The 27,033-nt window shown below is 36.8% G+C and overlaps 1 protein-coding gene across 1 annotated transcript in view; it reads left to right on the top strand.

Moving 5' to 3' along the window:
• Positions 1-25,091, top strand: part of cwc22 (CWC22 spliceosome associated protein homolog) — a 55,510-nt gene extending 30,419 nt beyond the window's left edge. Inside the window, exons 15-21 of the mRNA XM_051118299.1 lie at positions 735-795; positions 18,206-18,283; positions 18,713-18,865; positions 19,042-19,169; positions 19,260-19,361; positions 19,445-19,653; positions 24,205-25,091. Of these exons, the coding sequence (XP_050974256.1) occupies positions 735-795; positions 18,206-18,283; positions 18,713-18,865; positions 19,042-19,169; positions 19,260-19,361; positions 19,445-19,653; positions 24,205-24,782 (1,309 nt within the window). The 3' untranslated portion in view covers positions 24,783-25,091. The remainder of the gene's footprint in view (positions 1-734; positions 796-18,205; positions 18,284-18,712; positions 18,866-19,041; positions 19,170-19,259; positions 19,362-19,444; positions 19,654-24,204) is intronic.
• Positions 25,092-27,033: the final 1,942 nt, after the last annotated feature.

The raw sequence follows: 27,033 nt of genomic DNA, 5'->3' as shown, positions 1-27,033 counted from the left end.
ACACACACACACACACACACACATAATAATAACAAATGGCCATTGTTTTTCTTCCTTATCAAAATATTAAAATATTTGTCCTTAAAATAAATTAATTTTCTTTTTAAGGAAAATATAATGCCTAAAAATGCACAAATAATGCAAAAATGTTCCTTAAAATATATTTATTGTGTTTTTCGGCAAAGCAATGTCTAAAAATATACAAAAATTAGGTATAGGATTTGGTTGTGTTTTTTTTTTTTTTTTTTTTTTTTTTTTTTGGTCAGACCCCTGATTGTAGTTATCGTGACTGATTCATTATACAGAAATGGGTTGTGAGAGTCGTTTGTGTGTGGCTTTGAAGCGAGAGAATCTTGGTCTGACCTTAAATGAAGCACTGAAGAGCCAACACAATCCCAGGATGGCAAAAGAGCCAGCCTGCTTAAGATAGAAATCCTCAATCCTCTTCAGAGCGGACATATTTTGTAATATCTTCGGGGTGTTAGAGCTATATTATTATTCTGATCATGGTGTTCCCCTTGTTAACCTTCAACAGATGATGCCCTCTGATGCTGTTTTGCTTAATTTGAATGCAGTCTGGTTTATATTTAATATATTACATTGAATTAATTATGCACTGAAGTTATATGTAATGTATTGAAATTGCATGCATATCATGGGGTCTGTTTAAACTCAATGTGTTTCATTAGCACATGAGATGCAGAAGGTGACGTTTTCACGTTTTATTTTCACAGTTTGGACTTCGAAGAATGCGCCCACAAGTTGATAAAAATGGATTTCCCCGAGAGCCAGACGGTACGTAAATAAACGCTGCTGTTCTCTCTAAAGCCCTGCAGATCTATGTTGCTTTCCGTGTCCCTGCACACAGCTGTTTATCGGAAGCTTTTAACTTCATCTAAATATTTGTTTTCAGTCTCAGAGGTAATTTGTGCCTTTGTGGTCACTTGGGAAGCATTTGTCATCTTAATATCCTTGTTTTGCAGTTTCACAGTAGGGAAAAATGGCTGTTTTGGCTAATGGCAACTGGGTGTTCCCTCCTGTTTAACTGATCAAATGTCTTTCTCCAGAAACGGCCCGTTTGTGATTGTCACCCTGCTGTTTCATAAAACACAAGTTCAGTGCCAGCAGCTCATCAGTTTGATGGAAATTTCTGTATTTGTCAGCACCTGAGCTCTGCTTTGCAGATCTGCCGTTACAGCACTGGAGTAGGCGATATGTTGAATATTCACAACGTCTCTTTAGCTATTTTTTCTGACAATATAAACTTAAATGCCCTTTTATGTGGCAGATAACAGTGTTCATAGACTATTAAATGGATTTAACAATCTAATAATAATTTAAAATGCCACATGTGAGTGGATTAAGCAAATTATTAGTTGAATAAGGGTCTGTTTTTCCATTACACTTGCACTGCTTTGCCATTGTTTTTCTATGTAAATTCAGTAGATGAGCACGTTTGGTTGGGAATCAAAAATTGTTTCCAATTCCAGAATCGGATACTTAAGTTCAGGAATCGGGTACTTGTTGTAAAGTTAAAATTTTGATTCCGCATATTGATTCCTTTGTATGCTTTTTTTTTTTTTTTTTTTTTAAATCTGTGAGAACCCGACCTAGCGATAGCGATCTGCCAGGACATTGCTCGCTAATCTAAGCACTTCAGAGTTTGGCTACACTTGCGATCAGAGGCTGGAAAAGCCAAATATAATATTTGTGATAAGCTGCTATTGCAAGAAATGTGTCACCGCCAACATGACAAAAAGCACTTTATTTTAACAGATTGTTAAAGATCATGAACACTATTCAAACACCAACAAGATTCTGTTCATTGGTTTTATTCATAAACCTCAAATATCTATTTAGTTTTTAATATTTGGCTATCCGTTTACTCGATTAATCATCCGAATATTCGGCCAATTACTCGCTTACCAAAATAATCGTTAGTGACAGCTTTATTTAAAATATTAAATATAATTTATTATTTTTATTTGTAATTATCAATTTTCCTTGTGTTTATCCTGTGAATTTTATCAGCTGCAGTGCTTCCCCTGTTGAAATAAAAAAAAAATCAGCCGTTTAAGCCTTTTCAGAGCAAAAATACATAAATCTCAAGCTATATATCAAATGTCATTGAAAAGCTAAATATTGAAATAGATGTTTTTGGCTGTATCCCTCGGCCCTACTCTGCACACATTGGTTTTCTTGGCTTTCAGCCTTTTAATCGCTCCGTTTGACCTTTTAAGAGAGATGTGGATGATAACCGGATTAAATCCCCTGGGTCCACTCTGCCTTCTTATTCCAAATATGGGCTGTCTTGTTTAGCTTGTGCTATACAGATAAATCTGTATGTTGTCCCTGGAGCATATATGTAATGTCAACAAAAATCCTCATGTCATCATGTTTTGTCCCCCTTTTGAAATGACTTCTGCTAAGACGGAACTGTATCAAATAAGATGGGATTGTAAAAATGTCCCGAAATAGAATAGAGCCCCCTCAGCCTCACCACCACATCTGCTGCTTTTGGCCATTTGAGAAAAGAGCCAGTGAGGTGCACAAGATGGAAACATTGTGTTTGCAGGCCTGAGGGAGATTGTGTAACAGGGGTAGCATCCTACAAATGTCTTCTTTATCGCGTCGCTCCAGCCCTCTGCACAGGCTTAGGAGCGAGAGCGGGTCAGGAGGGGGAAAGCATCTACTCACTCCACAGCATACAAACATATGTCAGCTGTGGTGTGGGTGACATCACTACAGCCCACTGTCACCTCCAAATAAATCTGCTATGTCTTTGCAGTAAAGATTTATTTCTTTTGAAGCCAGTAGTCCAATTTTACACTTTCCTTGCCAGTATTTTCATTTCACATCAAAAATGTACTTTTCTCGCTATATTTATTCTTTTTGTTAAATAATTGTAATTGTTTATATGTTGGCTGGCTTTTAGTCTTCACATTTAGGCTGCACTTACATTTTCTGCTCAAAAAAAAAAAAAAAATTCTTGTCAATTTTTTAGGGCTGGTCCGATTGATCGGTTACCAATCATTATTGGACAATAATCCCTTGGGGGATTAAAAATATGTAAAAAATAATATTCCCTTTTTCAAATCGAGCCTTTCTCAGATGCCTGTCATGTCCACGATAGTTGATTGAAATGAGCATTTTACCTCAGATCAGGTGTAACAGTCCGCCCTCTTTGTTTCGATGCCGGAGCAGGGATGTAAGTTAGACAAGAATATCTCCGATAGAGTGATTGAGGTGTTGTGTTGCTGGATGTAATAATGAACGTAGTGTCGTCATTTACTCCCGACATCTGAGCCGCTGAAGATGCAGTAGATTACGTTTGTCACATTTGTTTGTGAAGGGAATGCGCTTCCCGATCTACATATATCCGTGCGAATCATTCATGATCCAGCTTCACTTACAGCAGAAGTGAGTATAAGGTTTTTTTTGTTTTGTTTTGTTTTTTATAAATCTTTGCGATCGCTTTTCCTAATAAAGTGCTAGTTAGCAAGTTTAGCGGCTAAAGTAAACAGGCTCATCTTTCCACAAAGAGAAGAAAGGGGCGGGGTGAGCAGAGCTCATTTGCATTTAAAGCAGCCTCGACCAGAATGAGATGATTTTTGCAGAGCTGATTTTGACAAGGTAAAAAGGGTGTTGTTTTACACAACTATTGAGAATTTTTAACCAAAGTATATTAGAGACTTTTCATTAAGACCCTAAAGAATCATATCAACTTGTGGAAAATGGGCATCCGATGACCCCTTTAAGGTATTAAAGTGTTCAGGCTGCACACGGTTGCAGTCTAGTAGTGCGTTCCAGGAACGGTGCATCTGCAGCAGTGTAGAGATCGTTTCTGAACGGAATCTGTGCTGCACGTGCAGAATTAGTGACAGCGCATTGTTTGCGGTAAATATGCTGAAAAGTATTTTCAATAACAATGTTTGGATTCGAAATCAAAAGAATGGATAAATGTGTTTGTGGAAATCAGACTTGTGCTGTGTGTAAGCGATTGTGCAATAATTGCACAATTCTAAAAACAAAAATGCACTGCATGATCAAACATTTATGTGAGATATATGTTTAAAAAAAAAAAAAAAAAAAAAGCTCCCCTCCACCCCTCAAATTAAAAAACTCCCATCTCTCTCTCTCCTTTAAAAAAAAAAAAAAACAAACAAACAAAAAAAAACAGGCCCTGACTAAGAGAAATCCTGTCTAAAAATCCTGATTGGAGTGTCTCTATAAATAATTTTACATGATTAGTAGGAAGCTTTAAAAAGGTCGGTATCGATGATCGGATCGGCAGATACTGATCGGTTTTTGTGTATAAAGAAGCCAGGAAAAGTGTTTTTTTTTTTTTTTTTTTTTTTTTATAAATATATTAACAATTTACTGTGAGACCTAAATTCTTATTGTGTTTTTATATTAACTGTTACGTTATTAACCGTTTTAAACCTAATGTGTCGGCGCTGACACATTAAACCAAGCTGTATACCTGGTTGCCATAACCGTTTATACTATTGACAGCAGACAACTTGCGCTTTTCAGCAATATATGGCTTATTACAGTAATTTTTGCACTCTGTTGGCAAATGTTCCATATGTATTGTGTGCATCGCTAAAATGAGTCTCTGCGTGTAAATGTATGGGTGTATGCATATGTAAATGTGCGCGTGTATGAATAAAAAAGCCTCAACAAAATTACTTGTATATATGTAAAATAGTTGAATTTTGAAGTAAGAAGTGTTGGATTATTTAGATCATGATTTTTCTTTTTTGTGAATTTTTTTTGGTCTAAATAAATTCTGTTTACAAACTCACCACACAATATTAATGATCAATAACTGTGTTTTTTTTTTTTTTTTTTGTTTAAGCCTTTTGTTTTCTGAGAAAAATGACATTTTGCACTTGAAAATAGCACATTCATTTAGAATTTTACAGTCAGATAAACAAAATATGTGAAAATGACCTATTTTACCCTTAGGTCTTAAAGGGTTGAAATCAAGCAAATTGACAAGACTGTTTTATTGAGCTGATAATGCGTCGTAAAAGTGATTTAAATCATGAAATAAATACATGTGTAAATGATTACCTCATTCCAAAGAAGTGCTCGTGTTTGCCAGTTTGTTAGCAGTGGGATGTACTCAGATCTGTCCCTGAAGCCAAAACTGGCAGAACATGGCTCACGTCCAGACCTACCACAGTCCTCTGCGTCATCACACACACATACACACACACCTGAGCCTGCCTCAAACCCCCATGTGTCTCTGCAACATGAGGAAACACGTCAACTCCTCTGGTTTCCTCAACATCACTGTTTGATAAATAAGTTATTATTGGAACTAGACATCTGAAACTGAGAATCTGAAAGTTTGGCTAGGGTTTTGTACGGTCAATGAAATGTTCACTCTTATAGGCGTCTCAGTGACATACACGTATAACGTAACATAAAACGAATATATTTTTACCTGAGCCTGATTCTTTTTAGTATGCCGCATCTATCTTTAAAGGTCGTTCCGTTTAATGAGAGACAATAAGTGCAGTCCCTTGTTTAGAGCTCGTTTTAACATCGCGGCATGCGCTGTGTTTCTTTCACACATATGGGTTCACGTCCTTGGAACCCACTGCGTTTTGTCCCTCCTGAGTTGTCGCTCCAGAATAAACCGTCCTTGAGTGTTTAGTGATGGCTCTTTCTGCCCAGTGATCTGGCATTGCTCCTAAATTGCAGTGTTCCCACAGTTATGGAAGACCTGAAAATATGAGGGAATTTTGAAATGGCTTTCCATGACTGCAAAAGTCATGGGGATAATCAAAGCTTGAAATGTATGGAAATGTATAAGGTTGTATGGAAATGTATAAGGTATATATTGCTTTAAAATCCATCTGAATGATAAATGAGTCATTCAGTATGAATTTGAATGGTTTTTATTTATTGAGTTCACTTATTCCCTTATTCCCTTTTCATGTATTCATTTTTTCATTTTCATGAAAATTCATTAGTCAAAAGTGTGGGAAGGCTGTAAAATCATAACACTGAATTTGCCTTACAAAACACAGGAATTTCAGCTGTAATTCCAAGGTGGATATTTTTTGTCATTATTAAGATAAGGAATATTACTATTTTAGGAATATCCCTCTGGATGAGGTCATTCACTTTCATGTGTTCTAAAGATTACTATAAAAAGTTGGAATGTAGCTTTAAATTCTGTGCAGCTGCTACTGATTGGCAGGTGTCTCTGTTAGGGTGGAGCTTGTTTATAGTCTGTAAGAAGTCCACCACATGTTTGGTTTCCAGTTTCCACTCGATGTTGACGAGCTGAAGATCTGCACTGAGCCCATGTGGAATTGGAACTTCCATTATTACCAAGGTTCTACACATACTTTGCCCCTTGTGTGTTTAACTGGTTGGCCAGTTTGTTGGTTGTATGCTTTTAGTTACCAGTAAGGGTATGTAGTACTCTCAGCTTCATTTAACATATTTACCTTGTTTTCGGTTAGCAGAAAAGTTGTTAAAAACATCTAACAAACAATATTGGTCAAAATTTAGGGGTTGTTAAGATAGGACCCAATGAAATCTGTTTAATTTTTTTCCCGTTTTATTTATTTAAGTTCTGTTTTTTTCCAGTTAAAATTTTCTGGATTCCATTTAATTTTCTGTTTTAATTTTTCTATGCATATACATACATGTATACATACATACACACACACATATATATATATATACACACATACATACACATATGTGTCTATATATATATATATATATATATATACAGATTTTATATATATATATATATATATATATATATATATATATATATATATATATATATATATACAGATTTTATATATATATATATATATATATATATATATATATATATATTTAGGGGTGGAGCCGAACCCGAATACGGTATTCGGAAAGGCACAAATAGCGTGTTTTTACAAATACTTATTTCGAACAAATACTTAAAAAAATATTTGTATTCGGGAACAAGAAAAACTTTATATCAAAAAGCTGCGTTTCCTCATGAGACCGCAGTGCACGCCCGCATGAGCGAGTGAGTTAGTGACATTCAGGAGTCGGAGGGGTTGGGGGCAGGGCATATGCTCCCAAAATTTAATCTGCGCGACCTCAAAATATATTTGGAAGCATTTGTGCGAGTGCGAGAAATCGTTGCGGTGCGACTTGTTTTTATTTCTTTGCAAAACTTTCGCTAGCCGAACTACTGCCCAGACCGCTGTGAGCTGATACAGTGACAGTTTCGCCGTTTTCTCCAACATTACATAACTAATGAAACTCGATCTGTACATTCTTAACAGATTTTAGATATTAGTCGTCAATCACTCCCTGTCACTGACACTGCTCCGCTGAAACTCGGAACCGGCCGTTTTTTCTCTCTCTCTTAACCAACCTCTGTTCCGGATTTGCACAAACTACATTGCAATTAGGGGTGTGTGATATGACGATTTTTGATTGTGGACAATTAAAATGTCTCCACAATCTGCTTTTGAAGAAATATACTATATTTTGTGCTACAGCGCACATTCTGGCATACACTCACATCAAATGATAACTCCACTCACGCAGGGGCGTAATTTCCACTGGGGACACACTTTTCAAAATCCCGTTTGTGTCCCACCACTTTTGAATAGTTTTGTTAAATTAATGTCTTGTATTGTGGAATGCACGCTTAGCACCGCCGAGAGTTTCGCGCCATCGTTAAAACGAAACCGAAAGTAAAACGCGCGCGCGCATTCAAAAGCAATTTTAATAGCCCTCGTTTAGAGAGCGACTCCCCAGTTCACCTTAGCATAGCTTCCCGTCACCCATTAACTTAGTTGAAACTCCTCACATGGATTTGGGCAACCAAATAGAAAAGAGTGTGGCTGCTGCTGAGATCTCTTGGTCCTCCACCAGCCAAAAAAAGTGTGTAGAAGTGTAACGCAAAAAAAAAAAAAAAAATGGATTTTTACGCCTATTTTGAATTTTACTCGAATGCAAATACAAATACTTTTCCCCCCCTCAACAAATACAAATACAGATACAAATACCGGCTGCTTTGCACACCCCTAATATATATACAGTTCTACAGATTATATTTGTGTTCATGTACTCGTATATAGAGGCGGCGGAGGCTGAAAAGACTGCAAATGTCACGCGCATTTCAGTATTTGTGTAGTAAATGGAACTGAGCATCAGAACATGCAAGATTCATATTTAAATAGTATTTTTGCAGCTCAGTATTCACAGACAGTAGTTCATATTGCGTTTTGATTTAAATGTACTGACCTACTTTTGATGTATTCATCCAAAAATGGTCACATTCCGTGACATTCCGTGTTATACAGTGAATTCCAGTCTTATGACTGGATACTGCAATTGAAAAAAATGATAGAAGAAATCATAGAGCCCTAGTAAGTTTTTTTTATTTTTTTTTATTTTTTTTTATTTTTATAATGCTTTTGAAAAAAGTTTCTTCTGCTTATAAAGGCTGTGTTTATTTAATCAAAAATGCAGTAAAAACCGTAATATTGTGAAATATTATTACAATTTAAATTGAAACCTTATTCTATTTTAATATATTTTAAAATGCATTGTTGAAAACGGTTGTGCTGCTCATATTTGTCATGGTGCATTTTTTGGATGAGTAGAAAATAAACCAAAATTATTTGAGTAGAAAAAAAAAAACAAATTTATTTGAAATAAAAAAACTGTAACATTGTAAAAGTATTTACTGTCACTTTAAATCAATTTCATGAATCCTTGCCAAATAAAAGTAATCTTTTTTAAAAAAAAAATTTTTAAAAGTAGTTCAACAGTAGGTCAGGCCCTAACTTCTAGTGAAAGAAAAAATGTGGATTTTGAAAACTAGGAAGCCTCATTTTCATTCATGTCACATTAAATATTCTGTCTGCACTGACTGAGGTCCATGAAGCAGAAATGATTCGCTCTTATTCAGCCTTCTGCTTAAAGCGATCGTTTCATGAAGGCCAAACCTTGGCGTCTGAAAATGTAAATGGTTTAACTTGCTGCGTTGATGTTTACATTAAAATGTCGAGTGCAGAAAGTATTGAAAACATCACAGCCAGTCTCATAATTTCCGTGTCGCCACATCAAAGTTTCCCTTCCAGAAGAGTATTGTAAAATGTTTCATAGTGCACACTTTCGACAAAGTTCGATTGAAAATTAGTAAAGGCGATGACAATTGATGCTGAGCAGCCGCTGTCTGGCAGTGAAGTTGATGGCGCGATTATTAGTCTTGTGAGCAATAAACACATCACAAGTGCAGAATGAATCATGGGACTTCACAGATGGCCTGTTCATTATTCAGCCACATTTCTGCCTCCGCCAGCCTCAGCCACATGGAGTACAAACGTATGGATCGAGCGCATCAGACTGAATCACAACTACATTCAGTTAGCGGATAGATAATTTATCTGCATGAGATGCTAATCGAATGATGATTCATTTCACAAAGAGCTTCTGCTGCCTTTGTATTTCTTACTGAGTGAGAGTGCATCAAGTTCAGAGAAGGATATTGATTATTTGGTGTGTCGTCTAGTATTTATAACTAGCTTTCCTCTGTGGTCTGTTTTCATTTAGGATAATTGTGTCGGATTATCATTTTGTTTTTTGGTTTAATCAAAACAGTATTGAGTTGGAAGAAACTGGATGTTGTAGTTAGATGACAGGGCATTGCTTGTTAGGTGGTTTACTTGCTTAAGTTTCTGTGATATTATAATTATTATTATTATTATTATTATTACCCATTTTTATATTATACCTATTTATTGTATCTCCATTTAAAATACTAAGACTAGTCACTTAAAGTAATAGACCACCACATTTAATCTCACAATTCATACTTTTTGTTCTTGCAAATTCAAGTTTGTATTTTGGACTTTATCATTTTTTTACGATTTAACTCAACAATAGTTAGTTTGTTAATTCTGAGGGGGGGGGAAAGCCAGAGGTAGTGCTATATAAACACATAATTGTGAGACGAGGGGAAAATAGAGAATGACAAGTTGATTTTTCTTATCAGAATTGTGTTATATATTCTCGGAACTGCAAGAATAAAGTCAGAATTTTGAAATATAAACTCAAATTTACCTTTTTTTAGTTCTTTTATTCCATGACTTCCATAGACTGCCTCTTGAAAACTCATTTTCTGCCACCAGATAGGCTTCACCCCAAAAAAAATGACATCACAGTTTGCCAACACTGAATTGATCTGTAATATCCCTAATATTTTTGTGGAAACCATGATGCACTTTTCCAGAAAGTTCAAAATAGGAAGTTCAAAAGAGTAGCGTTTATATGTAATCTTTTGTAACATTATAAATGTTACAACTTTGCTGTCACTTTTGATAAGTTAAATTCATCCTTGCTGAATAAAAGCATTAATTTCTTAAAGGGAACCCCAGGTATTAAGACTTGTATGGCTTAATATAACAAATGATGTCTCATATGGAAATACCTTGTAGAAACCCCATGAAAGCCTTCCAAATCATTTTATACATATTTTGGCCTATAAGGAGTGCCATTATTTTGATTAAGTGAAATGGTTCCACTTGGTGAGCTACTGGTGCTACCTGTTGCTATTTTCACTTAGGGCTACCCCCTAATAGTTGACTAACTGTTGGTCGACGAGAGAGGAGGCTGGATCGACTTTATTAATTGTTTAGTTGGAGAAAAATAATATTCCACAGGAAATGGGGAAGTCGCGCATTGACAGACAGATCGTTAACAGCTTGTCTATGTAGTAATATAGTACATCAGGCAGGACATCAAAATGCTCACCTATCATTCAGCGACCTCAAATATGGCTTTTCATCTGAAAGATGCATGTAGTAGCTTCTTTACATGGCCACTCAATTTAATATTAACCTAGACCTGTGCGAAGTGTGGAAGCTGAACAGTAGCTCACTCACTGCATGACAGATGGAGGTGCCGGTGTGGTCACTTGCTCTTAAAATACTCCGTCATTTATGGTCATACAGATAAAATGCATCTTTCGAATCTGTAAAGACTGTAAAGTTTATTTGTGTGCACTCACAATAACAATGAAATGTTGTGCTTTTGTAAAATAAAGCAAACAGGATGCACTCTCTGTCATCTTGGTCTCTGAAATTGAGCGCAAAACTTTGAAACGCAAATGGAAAACAAATGTTCTCCGATTATGTAATCCGTATGAAACGCGCATACAGGTGCATCCACTACTGCGGAGGTGACTAGTCAGTGTCGCCGACTACATCTCTGAAGCCGAAAACAAAGAAAAAGCTAGTTTATTAATAGATTAAAACGTTAATGCAGTCTCCTTGCTGTTTTTCCATGACGCATTCATAATTATTAAATCTGTTTATGTGCTGTGGCAAGCTTTATGTGTGCACTTAAGTGCTTATTAGGAAATGTAGGCAATTAAAGTCTCATTATTGTTACTGATGTTTTTTAAAAAAAAAAACATTAGACAAATAGTCGACCAATGCTTAAAATGAACGACTACTAGTCGAGCAGGAGAATCTTTAGTCGAGGGCAGCCCTATTTTTACCGCAACACAACTCAGAAAATAAAATACTGATATGAAGACAATAGCTGCTGAAAGATACCAAGATACCCTAATACCATCAAAGTTTCCCAACAAGAAGTCTAAACAATGAAACATTCGAATCTGCGCAGAGAAACAGTAGCTGCAGCTTCATGACAAGCTTTGGCATGTTTGCATCCTGCCAGGATGGCATCTAGCATTTCTTGTCTCTGCTGTTTCAGTAGCTGTGGTCTACTAAAATCCTTAAAGGTGTCAGGGCTGAAGTGGAGAGAACAAAGACGTGGGTCTTTAGGAAGTTTTATTCGTCTGCATGCATCTTCCCATTCTTTTCTCCTCTTCATATATAGCTTCTTATATAGACTTATATCGCTTCTCTTGTTGCTCTTCAGCTGAAAATTGCAATCAAAAGCTACACAATGTGGCATTTTCTCAGTATTTTATTTTCTGAGTTGTGTATTCCCAGTTGTTTTGCGGAAAAATAGCAACAGGTAGTAGAAATTTCAAAATTTTTCATACTATACTAAATACTAACAATGAAGATTTTTGCTATTAGTAGTTATGGTGTTTTTGACATCTTTATGAAATCGCATGCAAAATGTATTCATCGTGTGGAGTATTTTTCACACCCGATATGGGGGTAATGGAAAAAACATTTCTCCTGCACAGTGCTCTTCACTGGAGCTTTCACTGCTTGGAGTTATTGATTGAATCCTCCAGCTTGTTTTTGACCGGCCAGTTCTTCAGCCTGACTTTTTCTGCCTGTCCCACAGGTAGATGTGTAGACTCAGGCTGCGCTCATCCACGCAAAAAGAAAAGGTTGTGGTGCTGAGCACTGACCAAGTTCACTCTGTGTCCCATGTGTGCCAGTGATTCAGTCGAGCCGGTTTGTTTGTGAGGTTTCAGCTTCTAATTTTTTGATACTGGGGTTTTAGCAAGAGACGTGATGAGAAGTTTTTCTCTTTTTTTTTTTGCTGTCAATATAGAAGTTTTATTGTGTTGTGGATATACTGGAGGTAAATGGTTATTGATTGTCTGGGTGTGAGTCTGGGTTTCAGTTCTTGTGCTGTCGATTTGACAGCATTGCCAATTTCTTTTCAGAGGAATTGAAATAGCCTGCCGTGGTTTTGAAGTTTCTTTAAATGGTTAAAGCCCTTCATTTGTTTCTTTCTGTTCTTCATGTGCTGCTGCTTTAATAAAAGCTAATGGCATTTCGTCATTTCTTTTCCATCACTCTTTGCAGAGCAGATGGCCGGTCATCTGTGGCAACAGTCTTGCTGTGCACGATTACAGATTTCACATCACGGATGCTCCCCTGCGCTCCCTTCCTCTCATATCTCTCTTCAAAAATTACTAGTCTGTCCTGAGGGGAACGCTTTTATCAGTTCATGTCAATCACAATCTGTCCATCATTCTGTAGTTCCTCTAGATATAATATATCCAAGCAGTCAAAGCAGAGGGGAGAGGGATAAGATGTTGCATTACAGTGAGGGCATGCAGGTGCGAAAAAGAAAGTGCTAAAATGGCTGTTTTGCTCATGTAATCCCTCTAGTTTGCTGTGTTGGTAGGATTAGCGCAAAGGGTCACTATGGGATTCTGGCCTTTTGGGCTGAAGAGATTTACCTGACATCTCCCTTGACGGAATCTCTAAAGCTCCACCATGGTTTCTCTGCTAGAAGCAATGGGGATAATGCTAATGAGCGAATCAGAATGATTCACCGATGCCAAAATGTAGATTTGTACTCCTGCTTGGTTGGCTGCACAGTAATGCTGCCGGTGTTATAAGAGCAGTTTAATTAGCAGGGATTTCCCCGTTCATACATGAGGAACAGGTATTAGCCGAGTCAGGGAACCGTAGTTGGATTTCTTCTGGAACTGTAAGCTTTACTGATGGTTGTATTGCTAATTTCTGGTGTGGTGATCTCAGATATAAAGAAAAGCTAAATAAAAATCATCATTGTTTAATGACTTTCCGCTTTCAGTTAATACAGTCAGTTATATAAAAAAAAATGTCCTGGCTTTACTAAGCTTTATAATGGCAGTAAATGGTGGTCCAGGGGTTAAAGGATTAGTTCACTTCCAGAACAAAAATGTATAGATCATTTACTCGCCCCCTTGTCATCTAAGATGTTCATGTCTTTCTCTCTTTAGTTGTAAAGAAATTGTTTTTTGAGGAAAACATTTCAGGGATTTTCTCTATGTAGTGGACTTCTGTTGTGCCGTGAGTTTGAACTCACGAACAGTTGAACAGTTTAAATGCAGCTTCATAAAGGCTCTAAACGATTCCAGCTGAAGGGTCTTATCTAGCGAAACGATCGGTTATTTTCCTAAAAAAAAAAAAAGTCACTTTAAACACTTTTTAACCACAAATGCTAGTCTTGTCTAGTTCTGCAACAAGTATTTGTACTCTGTGTAGTCCCGTTCAATACAGTTAGGATATGTCGAAAAACTCCCATTTCATTTTCTCTTCAAAATCTTCAAAATCATCCTAAATCGCTGTTTTTTTGTTTTTGTTTTTTTTTTGTAAAGGGCGTTTGACCTTCTTTGCACATTTACTTTGTAAACACTGGGTCGGTACTTCTGCAGCGATGTAGGACGATTTTGAAGTTGGGGGAATGGGAGTTGGGGCATGGGAGTTTTTTGACATACCCTAACTGTCTTAGAGAGTACACATGTGCATCACAGAGCTAGACAAGGCGAGCATTTGAGGTTAAAAATTATATAAATTGCATTTTTTTTCGAAAATAACCAATTGTTTTACTAGATAACACCCTTTCTTACTAGGCTGGTATCGTTTAGAGCCTTTTGAAGCTGCACTTAAACTGTGTTTTGGAATTTTAAACTTGCAGACACCATAAAAGTCCACTATATGGAGAAAAATCCTGAAATGTTTTCCTCAAAAAACATAACTACTTTACGACTGATGAAAGACCCAAGCATTTTGGATGACGAAGGGTTGAGTAAATTATCTGTAAATTTTTGTTCTGGAACTAATCCTTTAATAAAGGCCTTCTGAAGCGAATCAATGCATGATAAAAATATCCATATTTACAACTTTATAATCTGTCATTTTTATCTTATGCTAACCGGTCACAAGAGAGTGCATTACAATGGATGTAGGACGTGGGCGAAGAGATGAGAGAGCAAAAAAAAAAAATTAGAAGTAAAAAATTAGTCTTTGTCAAGAAAAATGACAGGATTTCTATATAAGCCAAGAGGAGACTGGTTCTTCTTTTGCTGTAAACTTGGTTCTCACAAGACTAGCTTATTTTCACTTATACTTACTTATTCACTTATGATCTTACGCTATGCCTACGCCACTTTAACGCCACTCTTTGTGAACACGCGTATGACAGTTAGCGGAAGCTACAGATTATGGTTTATAAAGCTTTAAATATGGGTATTTTTCTTACACAAACACATCGATTCAGTTCAGAAGTTCTTTATTAACCCTCCAGAGTCATGTGGAGCACTTTTTATGATGGATGCACTTTTTTGGACATTCACTGCCATTGTAAAGCTTGGAAGAGCCAGGACATTTTTAATACAACTCCAAATATATTCATCTGAAAGAAGAAAGTCATATGCACCTAGGATAGCTTGAGGGTGAGTATCCATTAAATTGATCAAATGTGAAAGTAAGGTCTTGCATTATCAAATGCAGTAAAGCATTTTCCCTCACAGTTAAATATTTCACAGCACAACTGTTTTCAAAATGATTATGTTTCTTGAGCACCAAAATGATTTCTGAAACGGTGTAATGGCTGTGGGAAATTCAGTTTTGCATAACAGGAATAAATGAGAATTCAAAATAAATTTAAATAGAAAACTGATAATGATATTTCACAATATTACTGTTATTACCTCCGAACCCTAGGCTTTTGAACAGTATATATAATGTGCTATATATACTCTGTCACAAACTGTCCTGTGATCAGAACACCTTACCGTCACACCTGGTACATGTGGCTCGCTGCCTGCAGGCACCTGTTAGAAGAGTCAGAACCAATCTCATCAGGGCTAAAAAAACTCTGCCGTACCTCAAGTACTCAGTACTTTTTTCTGTCTGGACTCTACGGTTTTTTGATATCCTTCTGTTGAAAGTGTTTTAAACCTTTTTAAGTTTTAGTTTCAGCACTAATTTGGTGCCAGACTGCAGCCTGTCGGGGTTTCGGTTGTAAGTTGATCACAAGCATGCCTTTCCTCCATATAATCCTGAGCTCCCTGATGAATATATGTGGGCCTGAAATCAATAGGCTTATGGAGTGCTATAAGCACAGAAGTGTGGCAGCTCCTATATCTGTGCAGCAGGATGAGATGTTATACCTACAGCGAAGGGCAGCACAAGCCTCTGGAGCTTAGCTGAGCCGCAGGTGTGAAGTGGGAAGAGTTGAATGGCTCTTGTTTCCTGTGAGGGGTGGAATGGACATCTGTAGAGGTAGGCTCACAGCAAGGCCAGACATGAGGAAAGGTTCGATAAGGGATTTCAAACTTTTGACCTGAAGAGAATTACCTGACTTCACCATAGGTTTCTTTGCGTGCCTCCAGTCACAGCAGACCTTTTGACATTTCTGCTCTAGATGCTTGGAATAACCTTCCTTAAAGCGATAGCTCACCTAAAAAGGAAGATTGTCATGACTTACTCACCCTCAAGTTGTTCCAACCCTGTATGAAATTATTTCTTCTGCTGAAAGCTAAAGAAGATGTTTTGAAAAATGTTTTTGGTCCCCATTCACTTCCATAGTATTTTTTTCCATGCTACATTTGGGGTCGATTAGTCTGTAATAAAAACAGCAATTTTGTCAAATATAATTATTATTGAAAATACCTGTTTTCTATTTTAATATATTTTCGGGATTCAAGCACGTAGCAGCTTCTGATGGTAGTACTCACACCTCCAAAAACGTGACTAAGGCTCGCACCAATCGGCCTGACGAGGGCGCTACAGCGCTCAAAAGTACGAATTTGCTCATGACTCCTAACTGTCAGTCACAGGCTCAAGTGTCGTTGGAATCATTGGCTCACGTCAGACAAAACATGAAAATCATATCATAATCTTATCAAAATGAAAATCGCTGTGCATGGTCTTGTTCCAAAGTTCCACAAGTGTCTATAAGGACATTTTCGTTTCTCAAAAAAACATGGCCTCCATTGGCTAATGAAGTTTGAGCACATATTAGACAAGGTTAACGGAGGCCGATCGGAATGAAACTTGGTGGGCCTGTTTGACTTATGACTCCAAAGGTCTGTGAAAGAAATCGGCCACTGGGAGGGCGATATCACATTTTTTTAGGGGTGTAAACGATTGCGCAATTTTTCCACACGTACTCAGTCGGCGCCAGTGGCCTTGTGGACAGTGCACCGACATATGGTGCAGTTGCGCCTCGGGTGTTCTGAGTTCGAATCCCGCCTCATGGACCTTTCCCGATCCCACCCCCTCTCTCTCTCCCGCTCACTTCCTGTCTCTCCACTGTCCTATCAAAGAAAAATGGAAAAAAGCCCCCCAACTACTTTTGCGCAAACTGGTTGTAGGTTTCTCGCTCAATCTGGAAAAAACGCAGTACAATTCTCTGGACGCTCTAGGTCAATAATTATCAAAAGAAGGTTGAAATTTATCCTTTGTTAAGCTATAAAGGGGTCGTTTAGAAAAGGGGCCTGTCCAAATTCTTCCCAAATCCCATGAGGCCTAAAGGAAAACTGAAAACTTCACGAAACCTGTTGAGCACATGCAACAGGTGATTCAAGCATGCAAAGTTTAAAGGAGATCAGATCACAGCTGGTGATTTAACAGTCATAAACATTATAAAACATAATAAATAAGCCAAAAATGCTGTTTTAAATCATTGATTTAGGTGATTACAGGCTTGCTAAATAATGTATTTTCTCATATGTGCTTAAATGCCTTAAAACGCTTTAACCCCAGTAATCGCTGCTTGCAGCTATATTTTCTGTTTAATTTATTCCTGTAATGGCAAAGCTGAATTTTTCTCCAGTCTTCAGTGTCACGTGAATCTTCAGAAATCATTCTAATATCCTGATTTTGTTCTAAAGAAAATGTTGAAAACATTTGCATTTATTTTAAAAGTCTTTCATAACATTCTAATTTTTTCCATACCCATAAATTTGTATAAAATCCTGGCAACACTTTTGAACATAATGTAAATGAGGATTAAAGCACCAAAATGACACAAAAAGCATCATAAAAGTAGTCTGTTTGACTCATGCACTGTTTTTCCAAGTCTTCTGAAGCCAATTTTTGTGTGATATTTTCATTAAGTATTTTTTTCTATTTTACAAAAACCTCTTAATGATTAATCCATATCTCAAGTGCTTAGTGCTTCATCTGCCTGGACCAATATCCAGTGCACTTGAGGAAAGAGCCTTGAGTTCACCCGAACTGTTTTTAGATCATCGCATCAAATGCATTCAGGTTTAATTTGTTAAATTGATCTTGAGCCTGTCTGTCGCTCTCTGTCTGTCTCAGAATCACAGGCTCCTTGGTGAAGATATGAGGTTATGAGATCAATAGGCATTAGTGGAGAAGTGCTGGGAATGGATGATCAGCCCCACACCTTTCCTTGATGTTTGATTCAAAGTGCCGTTCCCTGACGCTCAGTCTGCATTTGAGATTTTTTTTTTTTTCTTATGAGCATCTGTTTTTCTCAACAGAAAGAGCTGTGCAACATGATCCTGGACTGTTGTGCCCAGCAAAGAACATACGAGAAGTTCTTTGGTCTCCTAGCTGGGGTGAGTCTATCTTTTGCTTTTTTTAAATTTTGTTTAAATTTTTCATTGTTTAAGTTTAATTATACGTTTGCAAGTTAGATTTTTTTTTTTTAATCTTTATTTTGTTTGTTATTTTACTGTAGGGTGATTTTATTTATTTACATTTTATTTATTACTGTTTATTATTTTAGTTATTCTTTTTTTATTTCATTTTGCTTTTTATCATGAGTTTTTTTTTTCTCTTGTTTAAATGTTTTTTTTTTTTTTTTGTTAAATTCATAATTTATACAATTATTTATTTATTTATAGATTCCAACATGGCGTAGGGTGACATTATTTCTCTCTAGATTTATGAATATTTAAAGTGGCATAAACCTCATCTGCAATATTGGTACAAGATTGCAAGAGTTGTCTTTGTTTCTTCATCTGATATTTTCATCTTTTATGTAGAGGTTTTGCTTGCTGAAGAAAGAATACATGGAGAGTTTTGAGGCCATCTTCCAGGAACAGTACGAAACCATCCACCGGCTTGAAACCAACAAACTCCGCAACGTTGCTCGAATGTTTGCTCATCTGCTCTACACGGACTCCATTCCATGGAGTGTGAGTAACTTTTATTACTTCTTTCTTTATGTTCACCACATCAGCATTTAGCTAGGCTAATAAACGAATGCATCACGCAAGCTGTGATTACGTTTTAGACCGCAACACATCAATACGGCCAGACACATTATTAGTTTCCTGATGCAATTATACAGTTGGGTTTTTTTTCTCCTCAGGTCCTTGAATGCGTTAAAATGAGTGAAGACACAACAACGTCCTCCAGCCGAATCTTTGTGAAAATTTTGTTCCAGGAACTTTGTGCTTATATGGGTTTGCCAAAACTGAACGAGAGGCTAAAGGACATGTAAGTGCTTTTCTTTAAGTACTGTGCTGTTTTATTGAGTTAAATCAATCGATAAATAATAATGGAGCGTATCGTTTGTTCATTCCTCAGGACTCTTCAGTCTTTCTTCGAGGGTCTTTTCCCACGTGACAACCCGAGGAACACAAGATTTGCCATTAATTTTTTCACATCAATTGGCCTTGGAGGTCTTACGTACGTGCTTGTAAAATCTATGTACCTCTTTTTCTTCAAATATTGTGAACTAATTCTCACCAAACTGTTTTTTTTCCTTTCAGGGATGAGTTGAGAGAACATCTGAAGAATGCTCCTAAGATGATCATGACCCAGAAACAGGAGGTGGAGTCTTCTGATTCTTCCTCCTCTTCCTCTTCTTCTTCAGACTCCTCCTCATCTTCAGATTCCTCATCTGATAGTGACAGCAGCGACAGCGACTCGGATTCGTCCAGCGACTCAGATTCCTCCTCCAGCAGCGACAGCTCCTCGGGTAACAAAACCATCAGAATTTTCAGTTTAGTTTAAAAAGAGTTTGTTATTCTCTTCCTCAAATCTTCTATTATGATCATTATTGAGCGGTTAAGTGGATTCATATCTATAATAGATTAAACTAGTTAAATATTCCTTATAATTAAAGGGACGGTTCACTCAAAAATGAAAATTCTGTCATTAATTACTCACTCTCATGTCGTTCCAAATCCGTAAGACCTTCGTTCATCTTCAGAACACAAGATGTTTTTGATGAAAGCCAAGAGTTTTCTAACCTTGCATAGATAGCAACACAACAGAAATGTTCAAACAGCCCTGAAAGGTAGTAAGGACATTTATAAAATAGTCCATGGAGCATCAGTGATTCAAAAGTAATGTTATGAATAGTGTTGGGTATCGAGAACCGGTTCCAAATTTCCAAGAACCGGGTATGTGATAAGACACATGCATTTCAGTTCCGCTTAAGGATTCCTGCATTTGCATTTTAATGCGATTTTAAAGTTTAAAATCAAATGATTTAAGCACAGGAAGGGAAAGAACTTGCTCACTGTTTGTGCGGGTTCCCGACCTGTGTCCATTCTCGAACTTTCTCGTTTCGTGCATTTCCACTCCAGGAAAGGTTGTTCCGGGCCATATCTAACTTCTCTTTCACATTTACCACCTAATATGCACAAAATACACCAGTATATCATCATAAACGCAAATGAAACTTGAAAGTGAAAGTAAACAGATGAGAAAGAAAAAGCATGTGTAACAGTATTTTTAGATCTGTGTGAGTTCTGTGTTAAAGAGACAGCAGCCTGATAAATGTGCTGCCTGTCATTAATGTTAATGCAAGAACAAAAATCATTAACCGATTTTGACTGAATATATTTTATAATTTTACTTTTAATCTATATTTTATTTATGAAAAGAAAACTGTGCAGTGTTTTTAAGCTTTTCATTTAAATGTCTGTGTTAAAAATGTGCCACGTTCACGTATTGAATGTATGTTTTAGCGTCACTCTCTCCATGCAGTAAGGTATGTAATTACAGTGTTGCAGAAATGTATATAGAGGCATGTATTTTCATGAGCCTGGGTTGGTTTTAGGGTCGAACTGTTGGGGAAAGACTTGAAAAATGTGGGTGTTCACACTTGTGTTTTCATTTTTATAAGAACCAGCCCAAACCTCTTTGAATTACCATAAAGTGATCAATGAATGCATTTAATAATGGAATATATTACTTTGATGCACTTTGGAGCGCAGCACTGTGTTCGTTTACATGCAAGCAGCTCAGTAAAACCAGCATTTGAGTGAAATCACAGCCTTCACTATCACACTAAGCCAAGCAGTGCCAAAGCCTAAGTCATGCAGGCCAACTCGAACATTTCTTTAATTTGCTCATGATTGTGTTGTCGTCATCACGACTAAATGTCCCATTTTTATGGTTAAGATTGAATGGAAAGATTTGGATTGTTGAGATTACATTGTGTATGCATAGTAGACTAAACTGTCGTATGGAACAAGAGCAGGGACAATCCTGCTTTCCATCATAACTTTAAAACCTCGTTAAGTGGGAAAGAAAGTGTGGCCATTGGCCCAGGGCCTAATTATTTATGCCGCTCATGTCTGGACTTGATGCGAGATCTGTTTTGTGTTTGTGTTTGTTTTTCTTCCTTAATTATTCTGCTTGTTATGGAGTGTTTTCCCCCTCCCTTCCTGAGCTGAGATGACCGGTCGCTCACCAACCTGCACTTCAGGACGGAGTGTCCACTTTGTAGATCGCATTACATTAATGCACAATTTTTTCCAAAGCTCAAATTCAGTTGTTTGTAAATGTCAAGAAATTCATTCAAGTTTCAGCTATTTGGAATTCCTGGATAAATGGAAAACTTGGAAAAAAATCAGGGCATTTTTAAGTTTCCAGGCTTTGAAACAGTATGCAATTTTTTCCGTCATTTTCCTAGTTTTGCTCACTTTTAAAACATTTCCTGTTATGAGGTACAGTCTGTGTGAAAAGAAAGACTTCAGATTGATTGATCAAAAGCACACAACCCTGATTTGTGTAATGGATCGGATTTCCAGGGCAGAAATATCTTCATCCCAGCCAGAAATTGCTCATAAATAGTTCTTTTGAATTACAGCATGATGACAAACACCGTTTTAAACACTTCCCCTCCCAGGCTGCATGCAAATAGACACTTTTTATGGTTTCAACACTGTGTAAAAAGTGATTATAATTAGATTTGAGAACAGGCAGATTCTGACAGGAGTCTGTGAGCCGCAGCCATTCAAGTGCAGTAATTTGTTCTCGAGGCTGTTAATGAAGTTGCATTTTTAGAAAAGATGTGATGTCAGGCCTCTCATCTCCTCTGATACCGTTTAATGAATGCTAATTGATGTTTATTGCTGCTTTTCAGGAAAGACATACTTCTCGTTCTCTAACAGTTCTCTCAAACGTGTGCATGTGCAAGCGTATTAAACGTGGCTCATTTTTCTGTGTGTAAACAAGTTAGTGGTTTGATCCTGCTGGGTTTTTTTTTTTTTTTTTGAGTGCTGTAGGTTCACCAAACCTCACACACCACTCTTGAATCTGTAACTGTTTAAGATATATATCGCAACTTTAAGGCCAGTGAGTAATCGTAAAAGTGAAATCATACATGGAAGAATATGGAAGATCACAACTTTAAGGCTAGTGCATGATTGCAAAAGTGGAATTAAAAATAGAAAATATGTAAGAAAAGATTTGTCACTATTTAAGTTACAATGCAGATTTAAGGGGCCGTTCTGATGGAATTCGTCTTAGCGCCTAAAAATGCCTTGCCCCGCCTCCGGGGTCTTCTGATTGGTCCATTGATTTGGAACTGACATAGAGTTGTGTTGCATGTAAAAGTTGAATTTCCTTTAACTTGACGCATCTTAAAAACACGGCACTCGTGTGAGAAGCTGCAAAAGAGGCAAGATACGAGCGCAATGGTTAGACACGTCTGTCTAGCACAATTTTGCATAGACAAACAATAGGAAACTAGATAAGTAAAGTTTGGAAAGAAAAACTTTAAAGTTGGCTTGAGAAAGCCTAGCCTGAACATATGAAGCAGCTGTTAAAGCTTGAAGTTTGAAAGTATAGATGGATGGTTTGATTACTATAGTAAAAAAGTGATACATTTAAAATGCATTTATTTCAAGTCTATTAACATTATTATTGACATATCGCATGTCATTAAATAAAATCAGTCTTTAAATGCGAAATATTTAAAGTGTACCTAAAGTATACTTGCAGTAGTTTGGTAGTGCAGTAGTGTTTACTTGGACTTCAGCACTACTTCTGGACAATTAAAGTGCATTACGTACAAAATTAGTTGTTCTAATTTAGCAGACTTTAAATATACTAGTTTAGTATATTAAAAGTACAATTGCAGGGTATTTTTATTAAGTACATAATATGTAAATGTATTTGTAGTATACTTAGCATGAAATAAATGTATTTTAAATACATTTTAGTATATTTATTTTTCACTAGGGTAGTTAGATGTTGATAGTATATTGATAGCTTCATTTAACATGTTGCTAACATGATTTAACATGTTGGCAGCATGTTTATAGCATAACAAGCATGTTGTTAGCATGATTAACATGCTGTTAGTATGTTGTTAGCATGTTACAAGCATGATTAACTTGTTTTTAGCATGTCTAAAATGATTTCTAGCTGTTAACATGATTAGCATGTTGTTAACATGAAATCTGAATCTAAAAACCAGCTGGTTTAGAAAAAAACCAGCTAAAATCAGCAGATTCCATTAAAAAGAAAAGCTTAAAACCAGCTCATTTAGCAAAAACAGCTAAAAACCACATAAAACCAAAAAAAATAACAAAAAAATAAGTTAACAACCAGGTAAAACCAGTTGATTTTATTAAAAGACATACTAAAACCACCCTAAGCTGGATGTCTAGCCTTAGATGGTTTACGCTTGCTTGGTCTATTAGCAGGTCTCCCAGCTTGACCAGCTAAGGCCAAAACCACTTTAAAACCAGCCAAAGCAGCCATCGACCTTAGGCTGGTTTTAGTTGCTTTTTCTGAAGGGAGTTGTTAGCTTTGCTATAGCAGTAGACAGCTTAAATACACCATTAAGACTCATTTTCCGAAAGTTTTCACCCCCTCTATTAAAGTCTATGGGTTTTTTGGTGGTTTTTAAAAGTCTGGTTTACGAAAACCGTAAGTCAGAACAGTTAGGAAAGATATAGAACACCAAGTCAGACCAGTCTGAAGGTCTGACCGGAGTTTGGTGGTTATACCCTTAAAACTGTAGGAGGAATTAGGTGTTAAAATGTGGCTCAGAAGAAGAAGAAACTTGGTCTTTAGTAGATCAGCTTGAGTAGTGCATTGAAATGGAAAAATGAGTTCTGTGTAAATGGCCCCTAAGGTCAATGCGTTATTGCAAATCTGAACCAGAATTCCTTTCAATTCCTTCTGCTTTTCATACATTACTGAATGAACTTCTTCAAACTGAACATTGTTTTAGATTTATGTTCAGTTCCTCTGAATACTTACGAATTCCTCTCTCCCTTCACAGACTCCGACTCAAGGCATAAGAAGGCCTCGAGCAAGAAAAAGGACAAAAACAAGGAGAAGAAAAAGTCCAGCAAGGCAGCAAATCAGCGCTCACCTCTGGAAGAGCGGCCGAGCAAGAGACATGAAAACCGGCGGCAAGACGGCAGCAACGAGGACCGCCGCGGAGCTGACAAGCACCACAGAGATTCTCGCCGCCGGGGACACGAGGACGAGTCGCCTCCTGCTCGACAACGAGGAGAACCTGAGCGTGGGAGAGGACATAAAGAGCAGCAGCACCACAGGCACACTCAGGACCACGAGGAGAGACAGCCGGATTCACGCAGGCACAAGGACGACGGCAAAAACTCCCGAGCGGACAAGGACAAAGATAGACGCCGAAGCAGAGAGAAGGAGCCTCTGCGGCGGAGCCGGGACAGGTCAAAGTCACGAGAGAGGAGCCGCAAAGAGGTTGACTCCAGGGACTCGTACAGGAATGGCTTGGAGAGGGCGGACAAAGAGAACAGGCATTCTGACAGATACAAAGAGTCCAGGAAAAAAGACGAGAGGAGCAGGGATAGCTCACCGAGGAGACACAGATAGCTGCCTGAAGGAAGACGGAATAAGATTGCGATATCATACCAATTTTGAGCCGTTCCTTGTTCACTGTGGCTTTCACCCATGTGCTTTTGCTTAGCCTTCATGTTGTTATACAGTAAAACATAATGATTTTTTTTGAGCAGTCGCTGAAGGACTCGTGGAAATGTACCGTACACACAAAACAATTTTAGCGGTTAAATGAGGCTATGTTCATATTTCGGGGACGTTTTGTATTTTATGTATCCTTGCCCAATAGTATTTTTGCTGTTGTTTTGGAAGTAATTGGGAAAAGCAAGATTAAAGATGACATTTGCTAGAAATTTAAAAGGTTCGTTGTGCTTTTTACAGTCACATTTGATTCTAAATTAGGAAAATACATACATACATACATACATACATACATGCATACATGCATACATATATATGTATATGTAATGCAGTTTTTCTCAGAATTGCGTGATACAAATTGCAATTCTGACTTTTTTCTCTGAATTGTGAGATATAGACTCAAAATTGCAAGTTATAAAGCATTTCTCAGGATTGTCAATCTTGCAATTCTGAGAAATGAAGAATTTTAAGATATAAACTCGCAATTCTGACTTTTTCCTCTTAATTGTACGTTTATATTTCACAGTTCTGGCTTTTTTCTCAGAATTGCGTGATTAAAAACTCACAATTCTGATTTTTTTTTTTTTTCCTGGCAACTGCAAGTTTATATCTTGCAATTCTGACTTTTCCTCATTGTAAGTTTATATTTCGCAATTCTGACTTTTTTCTTGCCGTTGACTTTTCTCAGAATTGCGTGATTTAAAAACTCACAATTCTGATATTTTTCTCGCAACTGCAAGTTTGTATCTTGCTATTCTGACTTTATCACAATTTTAAGTTTAGATTTCACAATTGACTTCTCACAATTCTGACTTTTTTTCTGGCAACTGGGAGTTTTTTTCTCTCGCAATTCTGGATATTTTTCTCGCAATTGTAAGTTCATATATAAACAAGATATAAACTCACGATTGCGAAAAAAGTTGCATTTACCTTTTTTTTTTTTTTTTTTTTTTTTTAACCTTTTTTTTTTATTCAGTGATTGAATGGGCTTCCATAAAAAGTCATTTTGTGAAATAATTTTACAATTACAAATAACTTTTATTTTAGTATATTTAAAAATGTAATTTATTCCTGTGATGCAAAGCTGAATTTTCAACATCACTCCATTCTTTACTGTCACATGATCCTTCAGAAATCATTCTAATATGCTGATTAAGAAATATTTCTTATCAGCTTTTTGATATTTAAATTTTAAAACAAGTGCATCACTAAGCAAATATTGTATTTCCAAGGTTCATTCTTTTGTCAGTTTCAGTTAATCGATTCAAAATGATTCAATTTCCAGAATCACTTAGAATTATTTATATCTTGGTGGCTATGTAATGATGGTTATCAGGATATGCATATTTTTGTTTCACCTAGCCCTGACTGTTCTGATTTTCATTTTACAGGTAATAATACAAATGAAAAAAAACTCTTTTTTATTTTTTATGTCTCAATAGGTTTTCTGTCTCAGTTTGTAGCTCATGTCTGTGTTAGAGCTTAATCAAGTAACATTTCTGTGGTACACAATCTGTTCGGTGTTGCGCCTAGTGTAATACACCACATGCGATTTCTGTCACATCTCATTTCAGATGCACTGAAATTTCATTGCAGTGTTTCTAGCAGCATGCCGGCACTGAAGATGAAGCTACTTTGCTTTCACTGATTTCTGTCGTGCTGCCCTATAGGATTCACATCTGCCGTGACCTTCAGGGGTAACTGAGCCTAGACTGCATAAGTGAAGCCCGATATAGAAACAGCCCGTTCCTTTGTAGCCAATGTTAATGGGATGCAGGACAAGCCCACTGGGATTGTAAAGCAGCGAAACGCATATGAATTAAAGGTCATCAATAGAGAGCTGCCAGTCAATTCAGAGAGGAAGGATCCCAGGGTTGTTTTATGAAAAACAAAAATGTGCCTCTTTTAGTTATCCCCATATATTTAACATAGCATACATAGTACATTGGTAAATGTGCTTCATTTTTATAGAAATACATGTAATAAAAAAAACATTGGATGTAACGGGGTTTTTTTCTATAAGCATTAGATTATTTGTTCTAAGATTTTTTTCCTAGTCTTTTTTTTTTTTTTTTTTTTTAAAGCAAATAACAAGCGCTGTGTCTCTATGACATTAATATCTAATGACTTTCTTGTTTCTGTGCTT

This window comes from Labeo rohita, chromosome 9 (genome assembly GCF_022985175.1).
Source record: "Labeo rohita strain BAU-BD-2019 chromosome 9, IGBB_LRoh.1.0, whole genome shotgun sequence".
In the NCBI taxonomy this organism is placed as follows: domain Eukaryota; kingdom Metazoa; phylum Chordata; class Actinopteri; order Cypriniformes; family Cyprinidae; genus Labeo; species Labeo rohita.
This window is presented reverse-complemented; position numbering and strand designations above follow the sequence as displayed.